The following is a 25839-nucleotide window of genomic DNA, read 5'->3' as shown; positions in this document are numbered from 1 at the left end:
CCTCACGGTCACACAGTAAATAGGCTGAAAGCAGGACAAACACACAACCAGGAAGCCAGGGAGAAAGAGAGAGAAAACCATACCGTGAAATTGCACTCTAGCACAAGCACAAATACGTTAATATTTTACATTAAACTGGGAAATTACATCTTAAATAGATTAACATTTTTCATGGAGAATTACACAGTATTTAGAAAATAAGTGTTTCTGTCTCTGAAACAAGTTAAAATGCAAAACTAGGTTTACCTTCAAAATCAAGAATGCAAGCTGACTAATCATACCAAGTCAGGAGCCATTTCAAGTACCTGTTTTCTCTAACTGGAAAAGGTGGATTTTGGAGCTTTTAAATACATGAAGTAAAACACAGTAGCAATAGTGAGACATCTAAGACTAGACTGCCATTGGGTTAAATGTCATTTGCCATTAGAAAGTGATATATGTTTTTTTAAATTACAGGGAACATGTTAAACGCCAGACATTTTTTTGTCAAAAAGTAATTAAGTATTTGTATAAATAAAGTAAAAAAAATCACATATTAACCATAAAATTTAGAAAACACATTCTACTTTTTAAATGTGCCTAGCTCATAATTACTTACTTCTATGACAAAATTCTAAAAGTACTTTAAAACAGGAAATGAGAGGCTTTACCCATTATGCAAAATGAGCAAGTCTTTCCTCTAAGAGTCCTCCTATCTTACCTGTATCTTCAATGAATTGCACACATTTTTCAACAAACAGAGGTATTGGTTTCTCAGGTGTAACCAAATCCTGCAGGGGCATCCCAAAGTAATTACTTTCCCAGTTTCTACGGATTGGAGGATTGAATGTCTTAGTTTTCTTTTTCGGCTACAACAAAACAGAGTTATTTAAGTAATATTCAAGCAACACTTTAACCGACTCATATTTCAATCATTCAGTAAACACAACCAGATCATACATCTATCAGACATTAAAATTCCTCTACAGAAAATTGAATGAATAAAAATTAAATGTACATCTAAAATTATAAAGTACTTAACTCATAAAGTAATAATACATTAGATGAAAAGAACTCAACTTCTGAAAGTTTTGATCCTTTTTGTATTATGTTAGGAACAGAATTACCCAATATATCAGTAACAGAAAGACCACAGGAACAGAAGTAAAGACGGCATTTCTTTAGAGTGCTGTGACTTGTTTAGAGTCTCTCAGCACTGCTCACAGGAACCACATCTGAACCACACCTCTTTAGAAATTGTCAGGATAAAACTCTGGTGTCATATAACCAAAACAAGGTTGGTGTCTTCTGCATATATTTAAAGATACTAAATAATCTTTATACTGCAACTATACAAGAAACATGATAATGGAGAATGACTAACAAGCAATCAAGTCTTGACGTTAAAGTTGCAGGCACTCATACTAAGTATGAATGCTTTGTTACAGGCACAGGATTTTAGCTAAAAGGAGGTTTGCACATAATCAAATTTAAGATGGTGAATTTCATATGGAATTTTCCTGGGTGTTTTTATTTTTGTTTTTTTGACTGACAAGGACTTTATCAATGGAACTGATAAATCAGCCTTAGATGATTACAAGAATTATATTGTATCAGATACCATAATTCATCTCTGAATACTGATGAAAATATAAATAACATCAAAATGCTATTTAGGCAGCATCCAGTTCAGATGAGCAACAGCTGAAAGGGCTAAGCTGAAGCTAAACAAGGTATAAAACTCAGTGAAATCATCTTTGTCAAATGTTAAATGAAAGATCCTTTTAGATACCTATATTAAGGCAGTAAAGAAAGGAAAAAAATTCAATTTTTTTCTCATGGTGTCCAGTACACATCACCACCATCACAGAATAAATGAAGCAAGATATACTCAAGACTGTGTATTTAAGATCAACAAGATAGGCTGTGTGTCTCTCTTGGAAAGCAGTCAGGTAAATGGAATAATAAAGTAGGACTCCATAGAAATGTTATGCAAATTACAAATATTATCTGTGCAAAATACGTGGACCTAGTATGAAATACTGGACACAGCTAAAAAAATTGGAGTGAAGAATGTTCTTCTATAACAACTGTCCTGCTTTTAGAATAGGTTGCAAGGGACTGCCATATCACATTTGACATTATGAACACAGAAATGCAGAAAGGTTTCTTAGCTGAACTCTTTACCTGAAAGCTGTTTAAATTCCCAATTTGGCATAAAGAATAAAAGAAGAGAAAAAGGAAAGAGAAAACCCCAACCCTGAAGTCCTTTCAAACTGATCAAAAGGCAGAATAGAACATGAAATTATGATTTCACAAGGCAGTTACAACAAGTTTATCAGCTATTTCTCATTATGTATCATTATGTATTTTGTATCTCTCCTGTCCAATATTTATTAAAATACCTATCTCATTATTTTCCTTTCTTTTGGGGTATGCAAATGCATAAACTCTCCATTGACAGCATAAATAAAATCCTCCCACAAATAACACTATCTATATGATCTTTACAAAAAAATACTTCTGTAAATTAAAAACAAAATTTGAAGGCTTTAAGAAAAACCAACATGCTATTTCCTGATTTTAGACTTCCATACTTTCCTAAAGTTGATGGTCTAGATTTCTTAAGTGTAGAACTTGTTCTGAACAAAAAGGTGTTCTGTGCAAAAGACCTGATCTTCGCCAAAAGACCAACTGACTTCGGGGAACAAAAGATGGGTCTTATTTCAAACAGAAGTAACTCTTAGTGAAAGCTTTTCTTTAATTCCTGTTCTCCACTCTGAGAAAACAGCATTTTTTCTGATCCATCAGACATAGAGTGGAATGTTTAGATTTACTAGTCAAGACAATGACTACCATAATCTTTTCTATGTAAAATTAACTTTTGCAGACAAATATTAAATTATTCATTTAGTTAAACAGCACCTGAGTAAGGTGAACCATTTCAAAATTCTTGGATTTTGGCAGAGAGATTATGGTTTTGCCCAAGGTATTTTTAGTTCAATCATTCTCCCCAATACACCTACGCCCCACCATGCAGCAGTCATAAAATACTGCATGCAGCAAGTGCTAATCTAGCCACAGCCAAAACCAATTCTGTATGCTTCTCCTACATCATCACAAAAAAAGACTAATGGCCACCAAGTTAAAGAAGACAACAACCAGCACAAAAGTTGTTACTTATGCCTAGCAAAAAGCTTTTTGTTCACATACCACTGTTTTCATGACAGTAATTAAAACACAAGCCCAAGACCATAATGTTGAAATCCCCTGTTTTCCTACAGATCTGTGGGGCTTAGTAAAATTGATTGCTGCACTTACGTTGAGCTTTCAGCATGGGTTTCATCACTTGCTTCTTGCCAAAGACAACTTCTCTTCGTACCCTAACAGAGGTTAATGCCAAATCTCCAACTGATCCTTATATATTTTGGCAGGAAAGCTTTTTACCTCTGAGAATTCCAAACTTGCCCTGCCTTGCATTTACTTGCAATAGTGCTTTATTTTGCAGTATTTCAATCACCAAAATACATGTTGCAAAAGGTTAGCTAAAGTCCTCTTAACCTAAGACAAGGTAAACACAAAACCATATACTCTAGCATAGAACAGTATCCAAGTCTTGATTTCAAAACCAGAAATATTATTATAAAGAACATTAATTTTAAAAATATTGATGTAAAGAATACTCAAGCTTAACCCTCTTGACTACAGGTACTAGGGAACCAGGCAAGCAGCACTCATCATCTAGAGGGAAACTAGGCTAAGACTTCAGCCAGCTGTGAGTCTTGAGGGTACAACGCACTTAAATACACCCTTTAAAAACTAACCTAGAAAACTAAAAGCTGCCAAAATCCTATCAAGCCCCTTCATGGATGGGCTGCTTACTTTAGTAAGCCTTCTATACAAGACAGGTTTTTTTTTTCCTCTCCTTCCCATCCCACCAGAACTACATTAATAATTTATTTATTAAAGAAGAAATTCAGCCACTTCTCTACCTCCAAAAGTTCTTCACTACTACTTTTGAAGCAAAGGAAATGTTCTGCCTGCTTCATCTGCAGTCAGCCCCAGGTCATGGAGGGCAAAGTCACTATTTTCAGGACTAGTAAAATACTTCATAAAACCACACACTGTGAACAGCATTCATTTTATAGGCTTAATAAAAGTATTTGTAATCTCTAATTCATAGCTAGCTCTTCAGAAATTGTATGAAGTACGAATAAATGCAGATCACTGTCCCTAACATGCTCTTCCTTCCCTTCATGCCTTCTGCCAGTTTTAGAATTGCAGTTTGTTACACTGTTTTAAACTACAAAGGCTCAAGAAGGCATATGGCTCTAAATACGCACATTAAGAGTGTAAAATTTGAACAGACCAAACCTGAAAGTACAGATTCTGATATTTCCTATATTCTTAAGGAGAAAAAAAAAATCACTGCATATTCCAGTCAGAAGTAGACAGTATTTTGCTAAATCAACCACTGAAGTTACACAAGAACAGCTGAATAAAATTATAAGTTGATCTCCCATTGCTCAGATGTTTACCATAGTCTTACTGAAACTGAGATCAACACACATGGGTTCTTATGGTTCCTCACACTATTTCCACGATAGTTTTAACATAAAATTTCAGACAGTTTTGAAATTATAATGGTAGCAAACAAGTTAAGGCATGAAAAATAGATGACAAATGCACTGCTTCGTGTTCTTAAAAGTCAGAGTAAAATATGTAAGAATTCATCAAGACGCTAGTGGATTTTTCTTGCTGAAATTCTGAGAAAAGTTTTCAGATTAATTTAAAGTAAAAAGCATCTTGCAATCCCCTTGGTATAAAGGCAAATGGAAAGAAGTCATTCACAAGCTTCTTTGGAAGCAACAAGTGTCTGCAAACAGGGTTACAGGGTTACAATGTTTTAAAACATAGTTTCTCACACTTAATTTAGCAACACAGATGGAAACTCCATTCACAGAAAAAAAATCAGACCTTTAATAATCAAACTATTGACCGTTGGCCAAAGAACCTAAATAGTGAAACTTTTTCAGATTTCAGCAATGACATGCCAAAGAATTATCACTAAACAGTTAATTTACTATATTGTTTACAAGATCTCTATAGTTAGGGTTTGTTTTCAGATGTACTTACAAATTTCAAAATAAGGCTCTGCCTTTCCCATTGAAAATTTTATTCAGGATATTTGCTGTTCTTGATATGCTGTGGAAATTAAAAACCTAAACAACTATGCTCTCTCTATAATAGGTGAAAAAAATACAGCCTAAATTAGACACTGAACATATCTCAAAGTGTTCACAAAGATAAGAGCTCTAAAGTAGGTGGGTAAAGTTTTAATACTCATCAATTCCATTGTAAAAAAAAATAATAAGGTTATTAATTGTCACTATATGGAATAGCTACAGGTTTCCACATCAGGCAGGCTTCCTGTTGAAGAGGAAATTTCTAAATTATGACAAAGATCAAAAATAACTTGCTCTTATTTAATGGAAATAATAATAATAAACCATCTATAATAATTGACAAATAGCTTTTTAAAATATTTACATTGGGCTTGTTTGCACAGTGAGAACAATTGAAAGCCAAGGACTACTGTGGCTTGGGCTTTATATTAATGCATAAAATGCATCAGTTGCAGCTTTAAGTTTATTGAAGCAGTTCTTCCTATCTAAGATATTAGACTATAGGAATTGGAATATTATGATCTTGCTGCTTCCTTCAGTAAGACCCTTTTCCTCTAGGAATCTTTATGCCCTTTCCTGACCTGAAATTTTCTGCAGTTCCTGTTGTTTTGTACCTCCAAACTCATTAAGTTAAACTGAATAAATAATTTATGATAGAGCTTGCAAGGCTGCTGCTTTTCACGTGTACCAACACCACTAATGTTTACACTAGACCTAAACATTAAAAATCCTAATTGAGACAAGCAGCTTCTTGTAATTCCCACTTCCAGTTTTTGATAAGGACATGGAGATGAAGAAGTATACATCTCAGAAGAGGAACTAACTTAGCAAAGAAGAAACAGCTGAGGCAAAGCAGCATTTTAACATTTTAGTCTGTGCTTAGTTCCCCTAACTCTGTGAACACCATGAAGGAAATATATAATCAAACATAGAACACATGCCAATATAGGGGAGAATTCACTCTGCAGAATGCTTGTTTTTTGCTGTTTTGTTTAACAGCAGAAAGGACAAGGAGATTTTTTTCCTAAGAGAAACTTTACAGAAGAGGTTCTGTAGGTGAAGAAAAAAGGCTGCTACTGTTTAACAAATATTAGCATACAACATGCACTTCAAATATTGAACAACATACACTTGAAATATTTCAAGTTCAGTGCACACACACAACTACACATGAACGTGGCCTAGAAAGTCCTGTGATTCAAGCCCCTCTGCTTCCTTTCTTCTCTTCCTTACTTGTCTTTGTAATTATCCCCACCAGAAAAAGTTCAACAGCCCACTTGTTGATAGCACATGCAAGGTCATATCATAATTTTTTCAGAACATTTAGACATGTGCTAATAAAATAAAATAGGATAAAGGTGGGTGTATCACAAATTAGTCTATACTGATTCAGCCTTTCCCACTTTTTCGTTTCTAGAGGCAAAGATAGCACCACCATCTGTTGGTTTTACCAATCTGGACTTTAGTAAGGCACTTGGTGATGGCATATAGGAAATTAAAGTGACAACGGGAGGAGCAGAAAAACATGATATTCAGCAACAAAAAGGACAAAGTTGTACAGTAATGGAAAAATCCTGCATAGGAATAAGCAACTAATAAAAGTTATGTGCTGAAATGTGCCTGTAGCACATGCTGTAAGGTACAGGTACTACACAAGTGTGTATGCACAATAATCCATCTGTACTGTACCATAGGGAGTCATTACCTGGAAACTATCAACGACAAGAGCAGGCCAAAGGTACCTAAAGTGGCAGCACCTGCAGCTAAGCAAAGGTTGGGTGCAATCACACAATTGTGCCCAGGAGAAATTTCTACTAGGTTTCAGCACACATTAAGATCACATGATGCACTGCTATGACATTGCTTTCAATACTGTGCACAATTTCAGTCATACTCATTCAAAAACAGAGGTTCAGAGGAAAATTCCTTTTTTTTTAATCTTCTAAAACTCAGGCCAAGAAGTAGCCATTTTCTGTTCACCAGTTTGGAGGTCACTGGCCAGAAAAAGAAATATTTCAGGAGAAAGACTGCAATAAGGAAGGGGCAAAACTCGGAATTGCAAGATTCTTCACCAATACAGACAAAATAGAAGCTCTGGATGGGTTTTCAGTGGCATAAGAAAGAGGGGATAAAAGTTTTAAGAGGAATTATTTCTGTGATAATTGAAAGAAGAGCTAAAGAACAATTCTCTTCCAGTTCTGACTACTAGTATACTGAAACAAGATCTAAGAACACTAGCACAGTTATAGACAAAAATAATAGGCAAAATAGGCAAATAATTCAGACGAAAGCACACTTGCTTAACTGGTCTGAGTTTTAAATTGTTTCTTTTAGTAATAAGAAGTATCACATGACCTTCCAAGTAACATTACCTGCTTGCTACAGGTTTGTCATTGCTATACTTTCCACAGTAAAATGTTTTTATTTATGCTTCAAAAAAGCAACAAGTAGCACAATTCTGAGTATTTACTTCTGCCTTTAATAACATTTGTCCAAATAGATTTTTAAAGTTTGATATATATGTGTTAGTCAAACTAGAGCAGTTCATTTTCCTACTCTACTGTTTGTCAAATCCTGCTTCCTCCTTCCTACTCACCCAACTCTTGCCTTTTTCCCTTCAGTTGTTTCACCTGACCCTACAATCAGTCTACACCCATTCTCTGCCTCCCTATATCTGTCCTATTGCCCATATTTTTATGTAATTTTATACTGAGCTGGGACACGGGGGACCTGAAAGGATCAGAACAGAATGAGCATCCTCCAGCAGTCATGTCTCTCCTGTGACACCTTACTAGAAACCCACCCAGAAACACCACATCTCAAACCAACAGAAATGCAAGGAGTATCAACAATGCTACACCCTACTTGTGCTTAAAAAAAACCCAACCAAACCAATCTTTGAAAAAGACAATTAGGAGTTCAGGCTTTAAAATTTAAGTTTTTCCAAACAAATTCATTTTGCTCATAAGATTTCTATATTTCAGAATCACTATATTTAAAGCAAGAATCGTGACACATGCATTCTATTTTCAATTTACATAGAGCTGAACAACTGAGAAAAAGTAGCAATAAGAGATTTAAGAAACAGTCAGGAAGAAGTACACAAGTTCTATTTACCTCTTTCACATTCAAGGGGTCAAAATTCTCAAAAAAATCCAGCAAGCAATTGTTAGTAGTGGTACACTAACATCTCTCACATGGACCAAGTAACACTCGACAAGGACAATATAATTTGAGTATTTTTTGTGTTTCTGTAATAAAAGACTGCTAGCTGCTCATCCAAAACAACACAAGAAAACATGCAGAAAAAGTTCTGAAACTAAAAAAACCTGCACCTCTTCTGAAATAAATTAACTGTTAAAAAACCCAAAGAAACAGATAATGAACTAGAATGACTCACTTGAACTGGAACTACTCTCACTTCATTCAACACAGAAGTCACTACTTATCAAAAGCACTCAGCACTCGACATACTTTGAAAACTGGCAAACATTTGGCCTATCAAGTTAAATCTGTTTCCTCAATTACAGTAATTTCCACAACTACTGAAAGTTTTCACTAATTTAACAGCGGCAGCTTTGCTACTTGTGAGTTAAATAAACCCCCCCCCCCAAACAAAAAAATACTCAACCAGCAAAGCACAAATCAAAGCAAAACCAACTAAAACTTAAAACAATTCTACTCTTCGAGAAAGTTATCCCCTATAAAAATGAAAACATCCTGAAACTTCCAATTTAGGCTTCTTCTCAACAGGCCAAAACCAAAAGTGGAGGCTTTGGAAGAGCCATCAGGAGGTTTCCTGACACAATTTCAGGAAGAGAAGACCTCACTATGGGCAGATCTGCTCAGTTGAACACATAAATATTCAGCTCAGAGTAACTTGCTCTCAGCTCAACACAGATGGGACAGTAGGAAGATCATGCAACAACATTTTGATTTCTATGTAGAAAGATTATTTCAAGCAAAAGGAGTCCAGAAGTTGGACTCAATGATCTCTATGGGTTCCTGTCAACTCAGGATATTCAATGATTCTATGAAAAGTATATGAATTATTGTTTTTTTAAAAATTTAAGTTTCTCCAAAAGAGTAACTTTCAGGGTATTTTTAACCATATGATTTTATACCCACAAGACATCATTATCCACACTTATGAGTAAGCCTTAAGAAAATTTAGTGGCCTTTAAATCAGTCATGTGTAATTCAAATCACAGCTGCATACCAGGAAGAATTTCATCTATTAGTTAAATTTAACTATGCTCTACTTTAATAAAACTTATTTATGCTATTCAAGTACCATCAGATTTAAGCTAAAAAAGTGACATTTTAAAAATGCTACAAAAGACAATATTAAAAACGTCAGATTATTTTGAGACAAGAAAGAAAATATCCAACTGATCAGGAACATTCCTAATTTAATGTCAAAACTATACCAAACACAACGATTGCTGGCCTAAAATTAAAATCTAAACTACAAAGAATGTACATCCAGAACCCACACCACAAAACTACCTTGATGACACAACATTTCAGACAGCCAGTCAAAAAATAATTAAACTGCAATACTACTATTTTTCCTTTATTCTGCTTGTACAGAGAACCATAAAGGTAGTACAACTTTCAACCTGATTACCTGTTTGCCCACACTAGGAAAACGCAGCAGTCTACTACCCTAAGTTTCCGTTTTATGCACTTGTTCTAGAATTCCAGGTAGACAACTACAAATTAAAAAGAAATCACTTCTTTCATTCACCAGCCCTAAACCTCATTCCAACAGCAAAAATTGCAACAACTGAAAGAACCAGTTCTACTCAAGAACTCACAAAGCAGCTTTCTCCCTAAAAAAACCACACCACCTTACTCAAATGGAAGATGCCTCCAAATGTAAGCAGAGATGAAAATAATTGCAATTTATTGAGCAGCTGATAAGGTAGACAAACCATCTCATTCCCTAAAGTTTGCTAGTTCCAAGCAACTCAATAGGAACTTAACACAAAAAAATCAAACAAATGTTGTTTGAAAATTTTAAAGCGCCTGTTTCAAACTAGGGTGCAATTCTTGCATATTTTGTCTCTTCCCATTTTACTATGCACCAGAAGTTGTAAAAAATAATTAAATTAATTGACTTACCTTCTTATCTTCTTTTACTTTGTGGGGTTTCTTTTTCATTTTTTTGTCATCCAATTCCTGATCTGATGTAATAGCAGGATTATCTATGCCACCCTTCCATGTTTCAACAGGTGAAAGAAGTGGGTCTTCTTCACTTCCACGATGCCTTCCTTTTCTTTTCGTTTTAGAGGTGGTAAAAGCCTCGTCATCACTCGCATCCGAATGTGTTCTCCTATAGTAAGACTTGGCTTTGCTGAACAGTGTCTTAGACTTATACTTGTATTTTGAAGGCCTTCTCTCCCCATGACTTTTGGATACTCTATCAGAAAACCCATTTTCTTCCTCACCTTGGGTATTTATAACAATTGAGTTTCGAACTTTAATGATACGATTCTGACTATCCTCTGGAACCGCATAGATATCATCTGCAAAGCCTTTATGTTTGTAAATCGTGTCAATAGGTTCAGCATAGTTGTCAGATTGGTCTGGATCTTCTGGTGGTGCTGCAGGCACTCGAGAAGGCTGTTTCCTGGGGTTTTTGCCAATACCTGCCTCAATTGTTTTCAGGAGGTTAGGATCCAGTTTCTTCACATTTGTTCGTGGAACAAGTGGTTTCGGTTTTATCGGAGGAGGCACTTTATGGTTGCGTTCATGGTCATGGCAGTTGATTGGTGTACTGTGAACGGGATACTCATTTCCTTCCAAATCCAGTCGGTACTTTGAACGATCACTAGGTGCTGGAAGTAACCTTACATCATCACCAATTGGACTGTAAGGCGGTGGTCCTTCGGCATCATCCTCTGAATCTGGGTAATTATAGTCAAGGGAACCTCCTCTTGGAGATCTTGGAAAAACATCTTCACTTGTATGGGTTGATTCCCTTGTGCTGTCTGACATGTAGGAACTTTCAATCATGTTTTTCTTCTCTAATACATCACTGAAGAACAACGTGAAAACTTCAGTTTGACGATGATATTGAGATAATGAATATAAAGCTGTAAACTTAGCAGTAATTTCTGTTGCTATGTGTTCTCCTTCAGTCATGAGTTCCTTGATCGCTTCATTCTCAAAGAAGTCCGCCTGGCTGTCAGTAACAGCCACCAACTGGACAGGAATTGTATCCTGAACTTCAGAAAGAAATGCCCGAAGCATTCCCATGGATGCCTTGCGCTTTGCGGAATAGACCAGTATATATCCATGAACAAGTTCATCTTTCCTTACACCAATTGAAGAATGATATGATAATATAGTTATCTGTATTCGACGTCTCTTTTCACCTATTATTTTATCAAGCATCAAAGAATTATTCTGGCCAGCCTGAGCAGCACTACAGGAGTGAGAATCAAGGAAAGGGGAAAGAATAAGATCCACACTGAACGGATCACCACACATGGCACACATGACAATCCTTAAGTCAGCTTCTGACAAATCTTTAATGGTGGGAACTGGACTTACAACATCAAAATTGTGTTTAACTGCTTCCAGTACTCCCCTCAGAGCTTGTTTTATTTGGGCCTCATTAAATTTGCGTGGGTATGTACCCGCAGGCACATCTACAAAAGGACACTGTAACTTGTTAGCCAATTGCTGTCCCTGATGTCTCAGAATAGGTAGATTCTTGCTAACACTGTCCCTCTGGTTAGCCAATATTAACGTAAATGAAAGATTAGCCATATACTTGTCTCTCCTTATTTGAGATGCTTCAGCCCTTATTTTTGCAATGCACTCCCCAATAAAAGTCAGTGATTCAATAGAGTTGAACACACAGAAACAACCGTGTGGTTTGAAGGCTGAGGTCCACAACTGAGTCAGCAAGTATGGGGATTTGGCATCAACTGGCCTAAGATCTAATTCATATATTTTTCCATCTAATGCATATTCATCATCAGTGGATTGTGTCCGAATCTCATTTGCCAATTCTTGTGCAAGGCCATCTTTGCCCAAAATGAAAAGATTGATTTTATCAATGTTGGCACTATCATGGTATAAATTTGAGCGTCCGTGGTCTAGCTGCAGAAGACTGTTGGCAAGCAACTCTTCTACTTTTATGTCCATGCAGTTTTGGCCACTGAGACAAGTTTCTTTAGTTGGGTGATAAACAAATCCTATGTGTTTGAGCAGAAGAGATTCTCTATCAGGTGCAAGTTTCTGTAAAGCTTTGTATCTAGGTTCTTCACTCAGAACTGCATGAATTTCACTCATTTTATCTGTACTTGGTGTTGCATTAAGATCCAGATCATAAAATAGTTCTGAATGTTCAAAAAGCATTTCCTGAAACTCCTCTTTGGCTTTTTCAACAATCTCCCTCTGATGCCTGCCATACACTTCCTTACTGTCTCCATCAGTGATGTATTTGAATGCTTCGTCCTCCACCACAAAACATATAACTTCTTCCCATGGCTGTCCGGGTGAAATGAATTGGATTTTCTCAAGAGTTTTTTTGAATTTCTCTTTCATTTCAACCCTCCTTTTTTCAGATATGAGATGCTGCACATGGTTTTGATAAACTTTTTCTGCCTCTAGGGTAGTGAGAAGGTCAAATGGAATCCTTCTGTCATTCACTTTATCTATGTGGTCAGTTTCATCCCAGGGTGTTTTTTCAAGCACTACAAAGTAGGACTGGAAGTCAGGCCTTTTCTCTATTACCTTCAAGGCTTCTGACCAGCTTAAAAGTTCAATCTCCTCAAGGTTTGATAAAAGAGTATTAAGAGCTCTTGGCAATGCATTAATGTATTCTTCTTTTCTCTTTCTAATATGTTCCTGTTTAAGTTGCTCTATGTGTTTTGAAAATGTATTTTTGGCCTTTTTTGTTCCTTCCAAATTTATGTACTCCTCATAATCAGGGTGGTTTTTCAGTTTGTTACTAACAGTTTTCCAAGTTGCATGATAGTCTCTCACAGTTTGGACAAGTTTTTCAAACTTATCTGTTGCCGTAACAACTAGCTGTCTTTGAGTTTTATAGGCATCCAGATAGGGGATTATTTTAGGTTTACCACGAGTTTTATCCATCATTTGTACCAGTGCAGTAAAACATGTTTCAACATTGACATTGAATCTTGCCGATGTTTCCACGACCACAAGGTTCTTCTTATTTGAAGCAAAGGCCTGAACCTCTCGAAGATAATGATCCACACATTCATCACATTTTGTTGCCGCTATTATTATGGGTTTTTTAGATTTTGAGAGCTGGATATAAAGATTATTCACAAATTTAAGTTGGTCATCAAACTTCCTATTGCATCCTTGGCTCACATCAATGCACAATAAAAACCCATCGATGTTTAATTTCCCTTCAGGCATTTGTTTCTGCTCGAAGTCTTGCTCCAAGCCAAGCTGATCTGTGCAAATGTACATCAGTTTTTCTGCGGACTGCAGTTTGGAGGCAGCTGCACGTTTTATGTACGGTTGTAAATTCGTACTCCGATGAGGCAAGAAAGTCTGATCATCAATGAACTCAGTCTGTTCAATTACATGAATTCTGCACTCGATTCCATCCTCACCACTTTGTGTTACGTCACCCCAGTACAAAAAGTGATCATTGTTAACAACTCTTCCTCCAAAGTCAATTGTGCTAAGCACAGAGGTATGCTCAGGATAATATTCATCTGCTTTTGAACGAACGAATCTATTGCACAAACATGACTTTCCGACTCCACAATTACCTTTATCCTTTTCAGTTCCAGACAGTCCAACAACACTAACAGCATAAGATGGGGGGCGTGGCTCTTTGTTTTTTGCCATCATAACTTTCCTCTCATCCTTTTGCAATTATCAAGGTAACTGTATGTGGTTTTCATTCTGGAAAAGGTTCCTACAAATTTGAATTGTATATCCAGGGCTCCAGAAATTGCCTTCAGTCATTCCTGCTTCAGCTTTTGATTAAGAGAACCTCAGATAACCTGGACAAGGAGCATCATCTTCCTAAAAAATACAGAGAAAAAAAAATTAAGATTGCACATATTTCTTTATAATATTCATGATAGAAAAGAGATTGAAAGAAGCACTTTTGCTTGATCACCCTGATTTTCTGTATATATGAAAATTCTACAACTACTGTGAATGAGATAATAAACTCCTAATTCAGTGATGCTAATGCTATTTATAGAACAAATTTTAAAATAAACAGATTTTAGGCACAGTTTAGTAGTAGTTTGTCAGCTGTTTTGATAACTGATCAGTATACTCCTAAAAATAAAGAAAACCCAGACCCAAACCCCCAAATTACTGTTCTCCTCCTTAACTTACAAATATTGGGGACTAAAAAGCAAAAATACAACATAAAAATACTGAAACCAACTCAATATTCATGCACTTCTTATTCACACTTACATCTTCACTAAACATCATGCTCATCTGCATACATAACATTACTTTTATGTGCATTTGTAGGTTTGAGCTTAGGTTGCAGTAAAGAAAATTTCAAAACAAGTAGCTGTAAAAGCAAGTAGTTGGCCTTAGCTGCTACCTATCTGCAGAAGTAGACTACTTGATTTGTATACTAACAGCAAACTGCTTTTCAGGAAATGTTTCAAACCTGAATTCTAAAGAAAAACACAAACATATAAACACTAAGAGTAGGACTTATGTATAGATTTTAAGACTACAATGTTGTTTAATTTCTTCTGTCTCTATAAAAAAACCAAACTTTTATTAATTAGAAACAAAAACTACTATATCTACATTCAGAGTTTCACAGAATTACAAGGTTCCAGTGGCTTTACTGAAGCTGTCATCAAGTATAACAGTTACCACTAACTCTCAGTTATTAATCAGAAGACTTTGCTTCCATGCATACTGCAAATGGAAAATGCATTTGCTGGTTTTGAATCTATTACATTATGAGGAAGAGAGAAAATGACTGGTCCCACCAAATTGTGATGAGTGGCATGAAATCTACTTGGGGGCCAGTAACCAGCAGTGCACTCCACTGGGTCCAATACTGCTCAATATCTTCATTAATAACTTGTATGATGGGGGAGAATGTATCCTCAGCGAGTTTGCTGATGACACAAAATTAGGAGGAGCAAATGACACAGTCCTGCAGGCAGGGAGGAATAACCCCACGAAGCAGTACATGCTGGAGCCAGCTGCGTGAAGAGCAGCTCTCCAGAGGGGCACCTGGGCATCCCAGTGGACACGAACAGCACCCGGCCGTGTGCACCTGCAGCAAACAAGGCTAAGGGCACCTGGGCAGCATCAACAAAGCACTGCCAGCAGGGCAAGGCAGCTGAACCTTCCCCTCTCTGCAGCACTGGTAAGGCCACACCTGAGGCACTGTGTGCACTTCCACAGTACAGGGGAGACACTGAACTACTGCAGAATGCAGCACCACAGCACCTCTCATCTAAGGAAAGGCTAGGAGAACTAGGACTGTTCCACATGGCAAAGACTCAGGGAAGATCCCATCAATGTGTACAAATATTTGGAGGAAAGGTGCAAAGAAAGCAGAGACAGACTCTTTTCAGTGGTGCCCAGGGACAGCACAGGAGGCAATGGGAGCAGACTAAAATACAGAACATGCAATCTGAACATCAGAAAACACGTCTTTTTTTTTTATTGTGAGGGTGACTGAGCACTGGCCTGGTTTGCAAAGGCTCTTGCACTAAAGCTATTCAAAAGACACCTGGACACAGACCTGGGCAACCTGCCCTAGGTGACCTTGCTTGAGCAGGGAGGCTGGACAAGCTGACATTCAGAGGTCTCTTCCAACCTACACTGTTCTATCCTCTGTGAAAATATTTTGATAAAAATACTTCTCATTTTCTTGGTAAAAAGACAACTATTACATGGCACTACAAATGAAAGGTAGAGTACAAAGCAACCGCACAAACGTACTCAAGCAAACCTATAAATAGCTCTAATAAGAATAAAAGTATAACAAGCATCAATACTGAAATTTTAGTGTTACATACTTCATCCTTCTTAGCAGCAATTAACTAACCAAAATATAAAATACAAACTACATACATAAAACCAGCTGTTAGCTATAGAAATCATAGAAAAGCAAAGTACTTTTTTAAAGAAAAAAGTATCAACTTCATTACAAAATGAAGAGGAACACCTAATTTTTATACTTGAGAGATTTATAACGCCAAAACTGAAACTTTCATGCCATATTTTAGAATTCTTTTTCAGTTAAATCAGATTGCTCAAAGACCCATTCAGAAAGACAACTCGTATTTTACATTTTGCTTTTCACTGTTTCCACTGTGTTTATTATATCCTCAAAACACAGAATTTGAAACTAACAGAAAATGGCTCCAGGAATAAAAACACATAGCAATAATAAAATCCTTTACAAGCAGTATTTATATTACTACAAATAAACCCACTGTTTTCTTTCTAAAGCAAAGCTTATCATAGTAGCATCATTCAAACTGTTAGAATGAGAAATTTAGTCAGCACTTTCACTGTAAAATGTTTTCTGTTTGCCACAGCACAATACAGATTTCATGTGGACTCAACTGGAACACAAAAATCTTCATTCCCAGGATTTACTTCATTTCATCAGGAAGACACTGTCAATTTGCAATTAGTTTATAAGAAACAATCAATACTTTCAGATACTCTACATCCACAGCAGCAAAGGTTGTTCCTCCACCATCTAGGAAATGTTTTGTTAAATCGATAGATTTTTAAGCGAGTAAGTACAAGGAGTAAGGTGAAAGGGGACACTGACAAAGGAAGAAGAAACACATCAGTCTCTCATTAAAGTTCTGATATGAAAGATTTTAACCATAGCAGAAGCTGAATCACTAAAGATATTTAAAACCAGTGTGGGTTTGTTGCTTGGGTTTTTTTTAAATACAGTTCCTACTTTGCACTGTACAAAATCACAGAACAAACTCTATGTTAATTAAGTAATAAAACTGGTAAAAATCTGACATTATAATGGCTTCACATTTAATATGTAATCATCATTAAATTGTTATCCAAATGGAAGATTTTCCATTTTACTATACTACTAATATAAATTTACTTTATTGTTTTGTACTGTTTTAAAGCATGAACACTGGAAATGCAATGTAACTTAGTTCCATTATCTTGGTTGAATCTGCCTGATTCAGTAGTAACAAATTGTAAACACTACGATTCATCTAACCCTCCCCCCTACCTTTGTTACAGATTCAAAGGAGGGGTTGTTTGATTTCCTCAAGTAATTTCAATTTTAGGATTCAGAATAATACAAAGTGTCTGACATCACTGCAGGAAGACTCTCTGATCATCTACAGATGCACTGTAGGACCTTGTCTCTATAGACTTTTAGATTTCCAAGCATAGTATAAAGAAAATAGGGTAACAGCTTGTACTTATTTACCCACCTTCACCCTTAAATACATTATAAAGGCCTAAAGCACAAACTTACCCTTAGGAAAAAGAGGTGCAAAGCCAGATGACTATCCTGCTGTGATCTTCCTGCAGTAATGTCACACATTTAAACAGTGCCCTTCAGTAAGTCCTTCCCTGAGGGATCTGAAAACAAAAATGAAGAACCATTAGAAGTTTCAAGTTTATGAAGGAAGAAGCAGCAATCAGAGAAGGTACAGGACTTCACCTATGTATGAGGATTGTTTTCCTTATTTTAAACCCATAAACAAAACTCAAGTTGGTCTAAATTTGGAGGGTTTAAATCCTGTAAGCACACCTATTAACATTTAAGAGAGGGCAAAGCTCTTACGTGATTGTGATTTGAATTTCAACTTGGTACTTCAACAATGCCTAGGTTGCAGAAGCCTGTTCTGAAAAAAATTAATGTAGTTTCTCAGATAACATAAAATGTGAGCTATAAAAATCACTAATCACTTGTAGAGTAATTTGGAATTCTAAAGTATTTAGAACACAGATGAAGCTGGTATAGTCATAAGCACAAAATACATGAAACAAATGCATGTCTATGTACATATATTCTATTAATAGGAAAAAGGTACAGTCGACATCAAAACCCTTTTACCTGTAATACACCACCCCTATATTAAAAGGACTCACTAACAGTGACAAATTAGAAATTGAAAGTATAGTTATATTTGAAGATTTTGAATTCTCAGCTAGAGTGCAAATTATTAATATAACCCTTCTAAGTGCTGATCTCACCACAGGGATGCTACTATAAAGTAATCAAAAACGGAACTCTCTTCCATTGTTCTTCCCTGTGCATCCACACAAAACTCAGACTTTGCCAGGCCAGTGATCCACACATTATGATGCAGAACAGGAAAGGAACTTGAGGCACTTGCACTGGAATATTATCTAAGCCATTTTTAACTAAAGAAAGGTGTTACTGTTAAGCAAGATGCAGCACCCTGCTGTGTATGTGCTAAATACTACATAAAAACAGAGCTTTTTCTTCTTTTGCCATTTATAATTATATTCTTAATAATTTCACTTTGCTTGGGGAATAATATTCACTTTTCTCTAGTAAATTTCCTTTTGGACAAATAGGATTGGCAATACTGATAAACAATATACCAATACGACGACAGTAACTAATCTTGCAGTGCCAAACAACACCAAAATCAATAGGCAGCAGTCTATCAGTCCTACATTAAGCCTGGCTGAGCTTCAGTGCTAAATTCTTTCATTTATAAGAAGACAGGCACTAAATCCTGTTCCCTGCCCTTACCTCCAAGCTGTGGCACTCCTCTACATCCACAGCTAGCTGAGCAGAGCAGATACTTGCTCATGAGGAGAAAGTCAATGGGACTCTGAAGAATTCAGAGTATGTGGAAGAGCAGACAGACTGAGAGAAAAGTGTCTCTGCTTGCAAGAAGGCACCTGAGGCTTGGGGGACACTGCCACAAGAGAAAGATCAAAGACAGGACCCCACAACACCAGTCAGAAACATTAAGAGGCCAGAGAAAGCCCTGTTTACAAATACATGTTTCCCAAAGTCTTCCAAGCTGAATTCTAAACACTAGATAGAATGCCATATTATTAGCAAATAAGAAATACTTGAAGAGTTAATCATCTATCATTATTAAGTAATTGTGGCTGCACAGGAACTTGTAGATGAGTCCACAGTCAAGAAAATCACATACATATAAATACCCTTGAGTATTTCTCAATACCCTCCAAAATTGCTTTCTGAACCTAAAACTGTTTTACACCTAACACTGCTGAAGCAAAAATGTTGTCTGCAAGAGTCTCCAGACTTGCTTATGATCATCAACCATTTAAGCAGCTGCCAATGGGGAAAATAAAGAGTGCTTTCCCCAAGTCCTTTACTCACTCTGCAATATTGTCCAGACACAACAGTTTATGGATTCGTATTTTCTGGGGTTAGGTTCAACCAGCACAGTCTTGCAAGTGTGTATGTAGATTACCCAGCCAAGCAAAGAGAAGCACACGTGAATAAAAGGCCCATCACAGCCTAATCTGCTCTGCAAGGTATAGGAATACACCAACAGAAACTTACTGTAACCTCTGCAGCAGATCATCAAGTTAGGAGAAGTTTGAAAGTGTTGTGCACTCAAAATACACAGACTACGACTCCAAGAAAGTCACAGCTCTGGATTCAAGTTACTACTGAATTCAAGTTACTACAACAATTTTCACACCAAGTCATTCCTCACTTCATACTTTTTGAGAACCAAAACTTGGTATAGGAAAACCTTTACTACGGTACCCAATGTCCGAGATCTATCAGCCCAACAGTAACTACAGCCCTACCCAAAACAATAAGAATTCAACAGCTTTCCCTTCTAACAACCAGTAAAAAAAAAAAAAGTTGATGTACCTTAACATAATGTTGTCATTTCTCTTTCAGTATTTAACAAGAGGGTTTTTTTCACTCAAGCAAGCCTAAGAAATCTTCCCTTCAAGTGAAAATCTATTTTTAGAAATGAAACCAGAGTATTCCATTGTTATCTTATCAACAATTTCATATCACTTAAGTCTGTTGAGGTCCTAACACTTGATGTGTCCTGTTCACTTGACAAACACACCAATATTCTTGCTTTCACAAGTGCCGGTAACCTTAATTAACCATACTTGAAATCTTATTTATAATAACTGTAAATATAACAATTACCCAAGTGTCAGCCAACATGAGAAAAAACATTATTCAGATTGCTTATCAGAAAGTAAGCTCAACCAAGCAACAGCAACACAGTAAGGGACAGCAGTGATCCTCTGGCTGAAAAGAAATTCAGCTGAAGTGGAATGCTGATTAATCATGCTAGGGAAATGAAGGATGAGAATGGATGACTCCAACTGCTATTCATTTCAGATCTGGTTAGTATGATGACGGCCAACCATAATCCCTAAAGGAGTTCTGTAGCCTAGATAATTCCATACAAACACAAAATAATCAATGTATTAAAAAAAGAGAGAGAAACTGCAACTGCCCAACTCCATAGTATAAAGCAATGAAAAACTGTGTTTAAAAACAGAAGTTCAAAGCTCTTAGTTCTTAGTTCCTACTAAGCTCAATAAATGTCTTTTATTAATAATAATACACTGAAGACTGCCTCTGTATTACTCAAAATTATATAACAGCCTAAATATTATTTCTGAATTCAAAACATCACTCTTTAGGTGGAATCTAGCAGTCCCAGGGCATCTATTATGATTATTGCTCTCCACAAAAAAAAACCAAACAAACAAGAGAAAAACTAAACCAACCTACATAAATTAAATAAAGGTGCAATAAAAAGGTAAACTGCAAAGGTTTAAATCACCAGCACAGCAGTATTCTGAACTGAGGCCTCTCAAGTTACTTCTCTTCAGACTTTTGAATATCTGAAAGCATTCAACATAGGTTCAAAGGCTGTGTTTCAACAGGGAAGGAAAGTGCAAGTTTACAGAAGTAATAAATACTTAATTCTTTTTGCATAGGATAAGCTCCAACCAAAAACATGCAGAGTGCTCAGACAAGTTTCTCAGGGCAAGTCTCCCAATCAGGCTTATTTATGGAAAAACACAAAACTAATGGAGGAATTTTACAAAGGGGATCCATAAAAAACCTTATAAAAATAGAAGAAAGAAAAGGAAGCAGACAAAGAAGGAAGAATCAAAGTAAGGACAGAAAAGGGGCTAAAATGCATTTCCTGGAAGACAAAAAAGAAGAAAAAATTACATCCTGGTATGGGCAACTACAACTAATTTCACTGATCTACAGATCTGGATCGTTTCATATCATTTTGCTTCATGAGCAACTGCAGTACAGAATGCAGGACTCAACACTATAAACCTTAGTTTGTTGTTTGACCTTGGACAAGCTGTATGTGTCATTTCTACCTGTGTAAAACAATACTGTTTATATTCTTTTTAAAATTACAAAGTGAGAAGGGGAAATGGCATATATAAGCAATAAATAATACTTTGCATAAAAATGAGCCAACTTAAATAAATAAATGCCAAAATGCAACTATATACACCTTTCCAAAAATTGTGCATGCAGGTATTGGTTTTGCTTTTTTAAATGCAAACATTCTTCTGTCATGGCTGAATGTCAGCTGATGCAGAACTGCAAAAATGTGTGGGAATTCTAACTCAAAGCCAAAGAAACAACTCTTATTTACCACAAAACGTAATGTGCAGAACTAGCCACAGATTAATTATTTTGTTTTCCAATAGATGTGACTAGAAAAACACAGTTAACATGCAAATTCCAAACAACTTCATTATTGTTCCAGATTTTCTTGCAAGGAATTATGAAGTCGCTTTTCTTTAAATATTTCACCAAATCTGTAAATACAAGGAAGTGATGAGACGGTTCAAACAATCTGTAAAATGCAAGACTCTTCCAGCTCACTTACACTGACCTTTAGGCTAAAAATTCTCAGAGTAAAAAAGAAAAAAAAGAGCCAACCAAACAAAGAGTGATTAAAGAGTGATTAAGTATTTTGTGTGCCCATTAGGAGAGCCGTAACACAGATCCAGGGGAGGAAAAAGCGCCGGGAGCGCTAATCCGGAACTCGCAGGGTGACCCGGACCCCGAAGCGCGCCGCTGCCCGCGGGGCCGTGAGGGCGGGGGCGGCGGCCCGGCGCGGCCGCAGCCCCCTGGCGGCAGCAGCCTCCGGCCGCGGCCCCTCTGGAAAGCATTCCTGCCTTATCACCCAGCAGGAATGCACCGGGCCCGCTCGCACGGCTACGTCACGGACACGAACCGGGCTGTTCGCAGTCCGCCCCACCTAACCGTGCCAGCAGAACTTCGCCACGGGTGTCTGTTTGGCTGCCAAAGGGCCACTCGCTCGGAGAAGGTCACGGCGTGTCACCCCCCGAGAACGCCTTCCACACAGAATCCTAAGGCACACCACGGAGAGGGCCACTAAACGGAGTGATGAGAGAGCTTTGTCAAGTTTTATGCCAAATATTCCTGAAGGATGCCGGTACATGGGATTTGTTGTGTGTCAAGAAAGTACTTTTGGAAGCCTTAAGATAGCATCAGCATCCTTTTAATATCTTTATTTAACATAATGGAATTATTTTTGCACTATCTACTCAAATAACAAGTCCCAACAGGGAAACTTACACGGAACAATCTATTATTATGATCAATGCTTTTCTTTTCTACAAAGTCTGCACACGGAAAAAACACCTACAGCTTTAGGAAAGCACATAGCTTGAAAAACATGTGGAGCATTTGGTTCTGTTAGTGCTAAATATAGCATTTCAAAACAATTTAGTCTGAGCCTAAAGTATTTAATTGGATTATGTTACACATGCAACACCTTAGCTAAAGTCCAATACCAGGGAGTGGTAGGCATTTGGTTGCAATTATTTACAATTTTACGACAATAGCAGCTGTTTTAGATAGGGATACTTTAGGGGAAAAAATGCTATTTCAGCTCAGTATGTTCCACTGTTATGAGCAACTTATACTAAAACAAGTTAGTGATAATGTAACAAATGCTTAAACAATTTCCCATACTTCAAGTACTACAGACTTTTAAAAAACCCCTTACACTTGCATCATACTTTCTGAGCTCTAGCAACACTGAGTTTTATTAGAGTACTATAAATAGAATTTAAAGAATTTTAGCACTTGTTAAAAATAATTTGCAAAGCAGTACAAAAAAGAAAGTAAACCCCTACAAAAACGCACCTGGATGAATAATTGTAACACCCTTCCTTTAGATATGTACTATAAATAATATGGGTTTTATCAGAGTGCACTTAACTCTGGTCACTGATGTCACTGCTGAAAACAACTGTCATGCGGAGGACTCTTCACAAGGTAAGACAGCACAACTAACAAAAAAGCCACCTATTAACTCTTATTCTTTATGAAATAAGTATACAAGCATCAGTGCTGCAACTGGCTTCAATGCACAGGTTTAAAATGGACGTCCAATTGACCAGCTAACGTTGTTCTCTCTCTACTGCTTTTACTCTGCAGTGTAGAGTTTTCAAATTTCTGTCAAGGATCTTTATTAAGAAGAAAAAATCCTCCAGTTTATCTGCATGACACCAAACTAAAGAATACACACATACCCCCACAGGCCTATTTTGGTCTAGATTAAAAGCGTTTCCCTCCTACTTATTAAGGAACTATTCCACGGTGATATCAAAAGCGATACTGGAGAGAGCAAAAGAGGGGGGTACAGAGGGGTGGGGTGTATTAGGGGGAGAAGGTGACAAGTATGTCTTCCTTTTATAACTATATAGTCCTGCTTTTTTTTTTTTTTTTTAATTAAAGCAGTATTTCATACTCCTTATGTCTTATAGCTACAACACCATGGTATTACATCTGTATGTCTCTGGTGATTCCCTTGGGTGGAGAGAGTCTAAAGGTTATGCTGGTTGAAGGTATTCAAAACGCTTGAAAGCTGCAACACTGCAACTGGCTACCCTATTCCAAAGCCTTAAAATCCACCTGGTGGAAAAACAGAAATGCACACACATCATTAGGAGAGTGAAGTTTTCTGAAATTTAATATCCAGCAATATTTGAAGGTGAAGGGAAGGAGGAGGGGAATGGACAACTGTTCAAATTTAGTAGAGGAAGAAAAGAACAGAGAAGGCGTGAATGAGTATTAGAGGGTAATGAAGAGGAAAATAAGTACGGAGAAAGGAGATAAGGGGGGAAAGACAGTGGGAATGGAAGAAGGGAGGAAGCTAAAGGAATAGGCAGAAGAAGGGAATGAGGAAGGAAGAAGAGAGGAGCAGGGAAGCTCCCCTTCCTGCCTTCCTCCCTCCCTAGAGAGCCGTGACCAGCTGGCAGGCTCGTACAGCAGGCTCAGACCCTCCCATTGCTCAGGCCTTCATCACCTGTCTGGGACCAGGCGCTCCGCTCCCTGCCCTTCCCGCCTGCCCTCCGCGGCGCGGCGGGGCCGAGGCGCCGGGCGGGGGGCGCGGGGCCGGTGCCCGCTCCCCACGCGGCCCCAACCCTCCGAACTGGTTACAGCCAGCGGCCGCCGCGCCGGCTCGCCGGGCTGCCGCCGCCTCCTCCCCCCGCTCCCCTTTCGCCTGCCGGGCCGGCCGCCCCGCTTCAGGCCGGGCCGGCTCCCGCGGGACCGCATTCCTGCCCTCACCTCGCGCCGTCGGGATCCGGCTCCTCGGCGGCGGCGGGAGCGGCAGCATTCCCGGGACGCTCTCTCCACGCCGGCGCCCCCGGCGGCTTCTCCTCCCCGCGGGGCTCTCTCCGCTCTCCGGCCCGCAGCTCCCGAGCGCTCCCGGCCGCCGCAGCCCCGTCCCGCCTCTCCGCTCTCTCCCCGGCGCTCAGTAATGGCGGCCGCCGAGCCTCCCCGGCTCTCGCTTCGCTGACGGAGTCTCTCTCTCCCCCTAACTTTACCTCAGCAGCTTCCCTCCCCTCCCCCCTCCCTCCCGCCGCCGCGGCTCAGCGCGCGCCCGCCCGGACAGCTGCGCGTGCGCGGGAAAGAGCCTCTTCCTGCTGCCGCTGGATTCCCTGGGAAGCCTGGGAGAGCGCGCGCGGCCGGCACCCAGCTGCGCGCGCACGCGCGCCGCCCCGCCTCCCCTCCTCCCTGGCCCGTGCGGGGGCGCGCGCTGCGCGCACCCGCTCGTGCCCTGGTGGCCGCACGGGTAGCGCGGGGAGCCGAGAGTCTAGGGGCCGGTGGTTCGAGTCCCGCCTCGGGCAGCGGCGCAGGCCGGCGCGGCGCCCCAGCGCGACGGTGGCTCCGAGGTGTGCAGGCGGCCACGGGCTGGATCCCGGGCCACCGCCTCTGTCGGGTGGGGGCCAGCCTAGGGCTAGGGCCTGCCCTAAGCGTACAGCCAGCAGCCATGCCTCCAAGGGAGGAGAATGGCGGTTGACTGGGATGGAATTAAAGGATGCCAAAATGCTGCTTTGGTCAGCCTTATGCCCCCAGCTCCTCTCCAGCCCGGCCGCCTATAACTTTTCACAACATTTCCCAGGTTCAGCCGATGTAACTCAGCACTTCTGTCGTTTGTTAATCATTAAAAAGAGGCAGAGCACTGCAGTGGGGCCGCTCGCAGCCGGTAGGTGAGACGCCTGCCTTGGTGGGACAATGTGTAGGACATTCCTTTGCAGGGCACACCAGGCACTGCACAGCCTGGGAGTCAGGTTAAGCCACCCAAGGCAGCACAGGCACTCGGAGGGGGTCCCACATGGCTTGCAGGAGGAGCAATCCCCTCCCATTCCCGGAGCCCTG

At 38.8% G+C, this 25839-nt stretch overlaps 1 protein-coding gene across 2 annotated transcripts in view; it reads right to left on the bottom strand.

Moving 5' to 3' along the window:
* Positions 1-25036, bottom strand: part of ARHGAP5 (Rho GTPase activating protein 5) — a 46787-nt gene extending 21751 nt beyond the window's left edge. The window contains exons 1-4 of one of the 2 annotated variants that reach the window (XM_063398888.1): positions 24745-25036; positions 17638-17744; positions 10293-14192; positions 701-848 (exon numbers count right to left, since the gene is read on the bottom strand). In XM_063398888.1, coding sequence (XP_063254958.1) covers positions 701-848; positions 10293-14015 — 3871 coding nt within the window. In that variant the 5' untranslated portion in view covers positions 14016-14192; positions 17638-17744; positions 24745-25036. The remainder of the gene's footprint in view (positions 1-700; positions 849-10292; positions 14193-17637; positions 17745-24744) is intronic. The other variant, XM_063398889.1, reaches the window with a different exon arrangement.
* Between the last annotated feature and the right edge of the window lie 803 nt (positions 25037-25839).

The sequence above is a fragment of the Prinia subflava genome, chromosome 5, assembly GCF_021018805.1.
Source record: "Prinia subflava isolate CZ2003 ecotype Zambia chromosome 5, Cam_Psub_1.2, whole genome shotgun sequence".
Lineage (NCBI taxonomy): Eukaryota > Metazoa > Chordata > Aves > Passeriformes > Cisticolidae > Prinia > Prinia subflava.
Note: the sequence above shows the minus strand (reverse complement) of the source record. Positions and strands in the feature narration are given on the sequence as shown.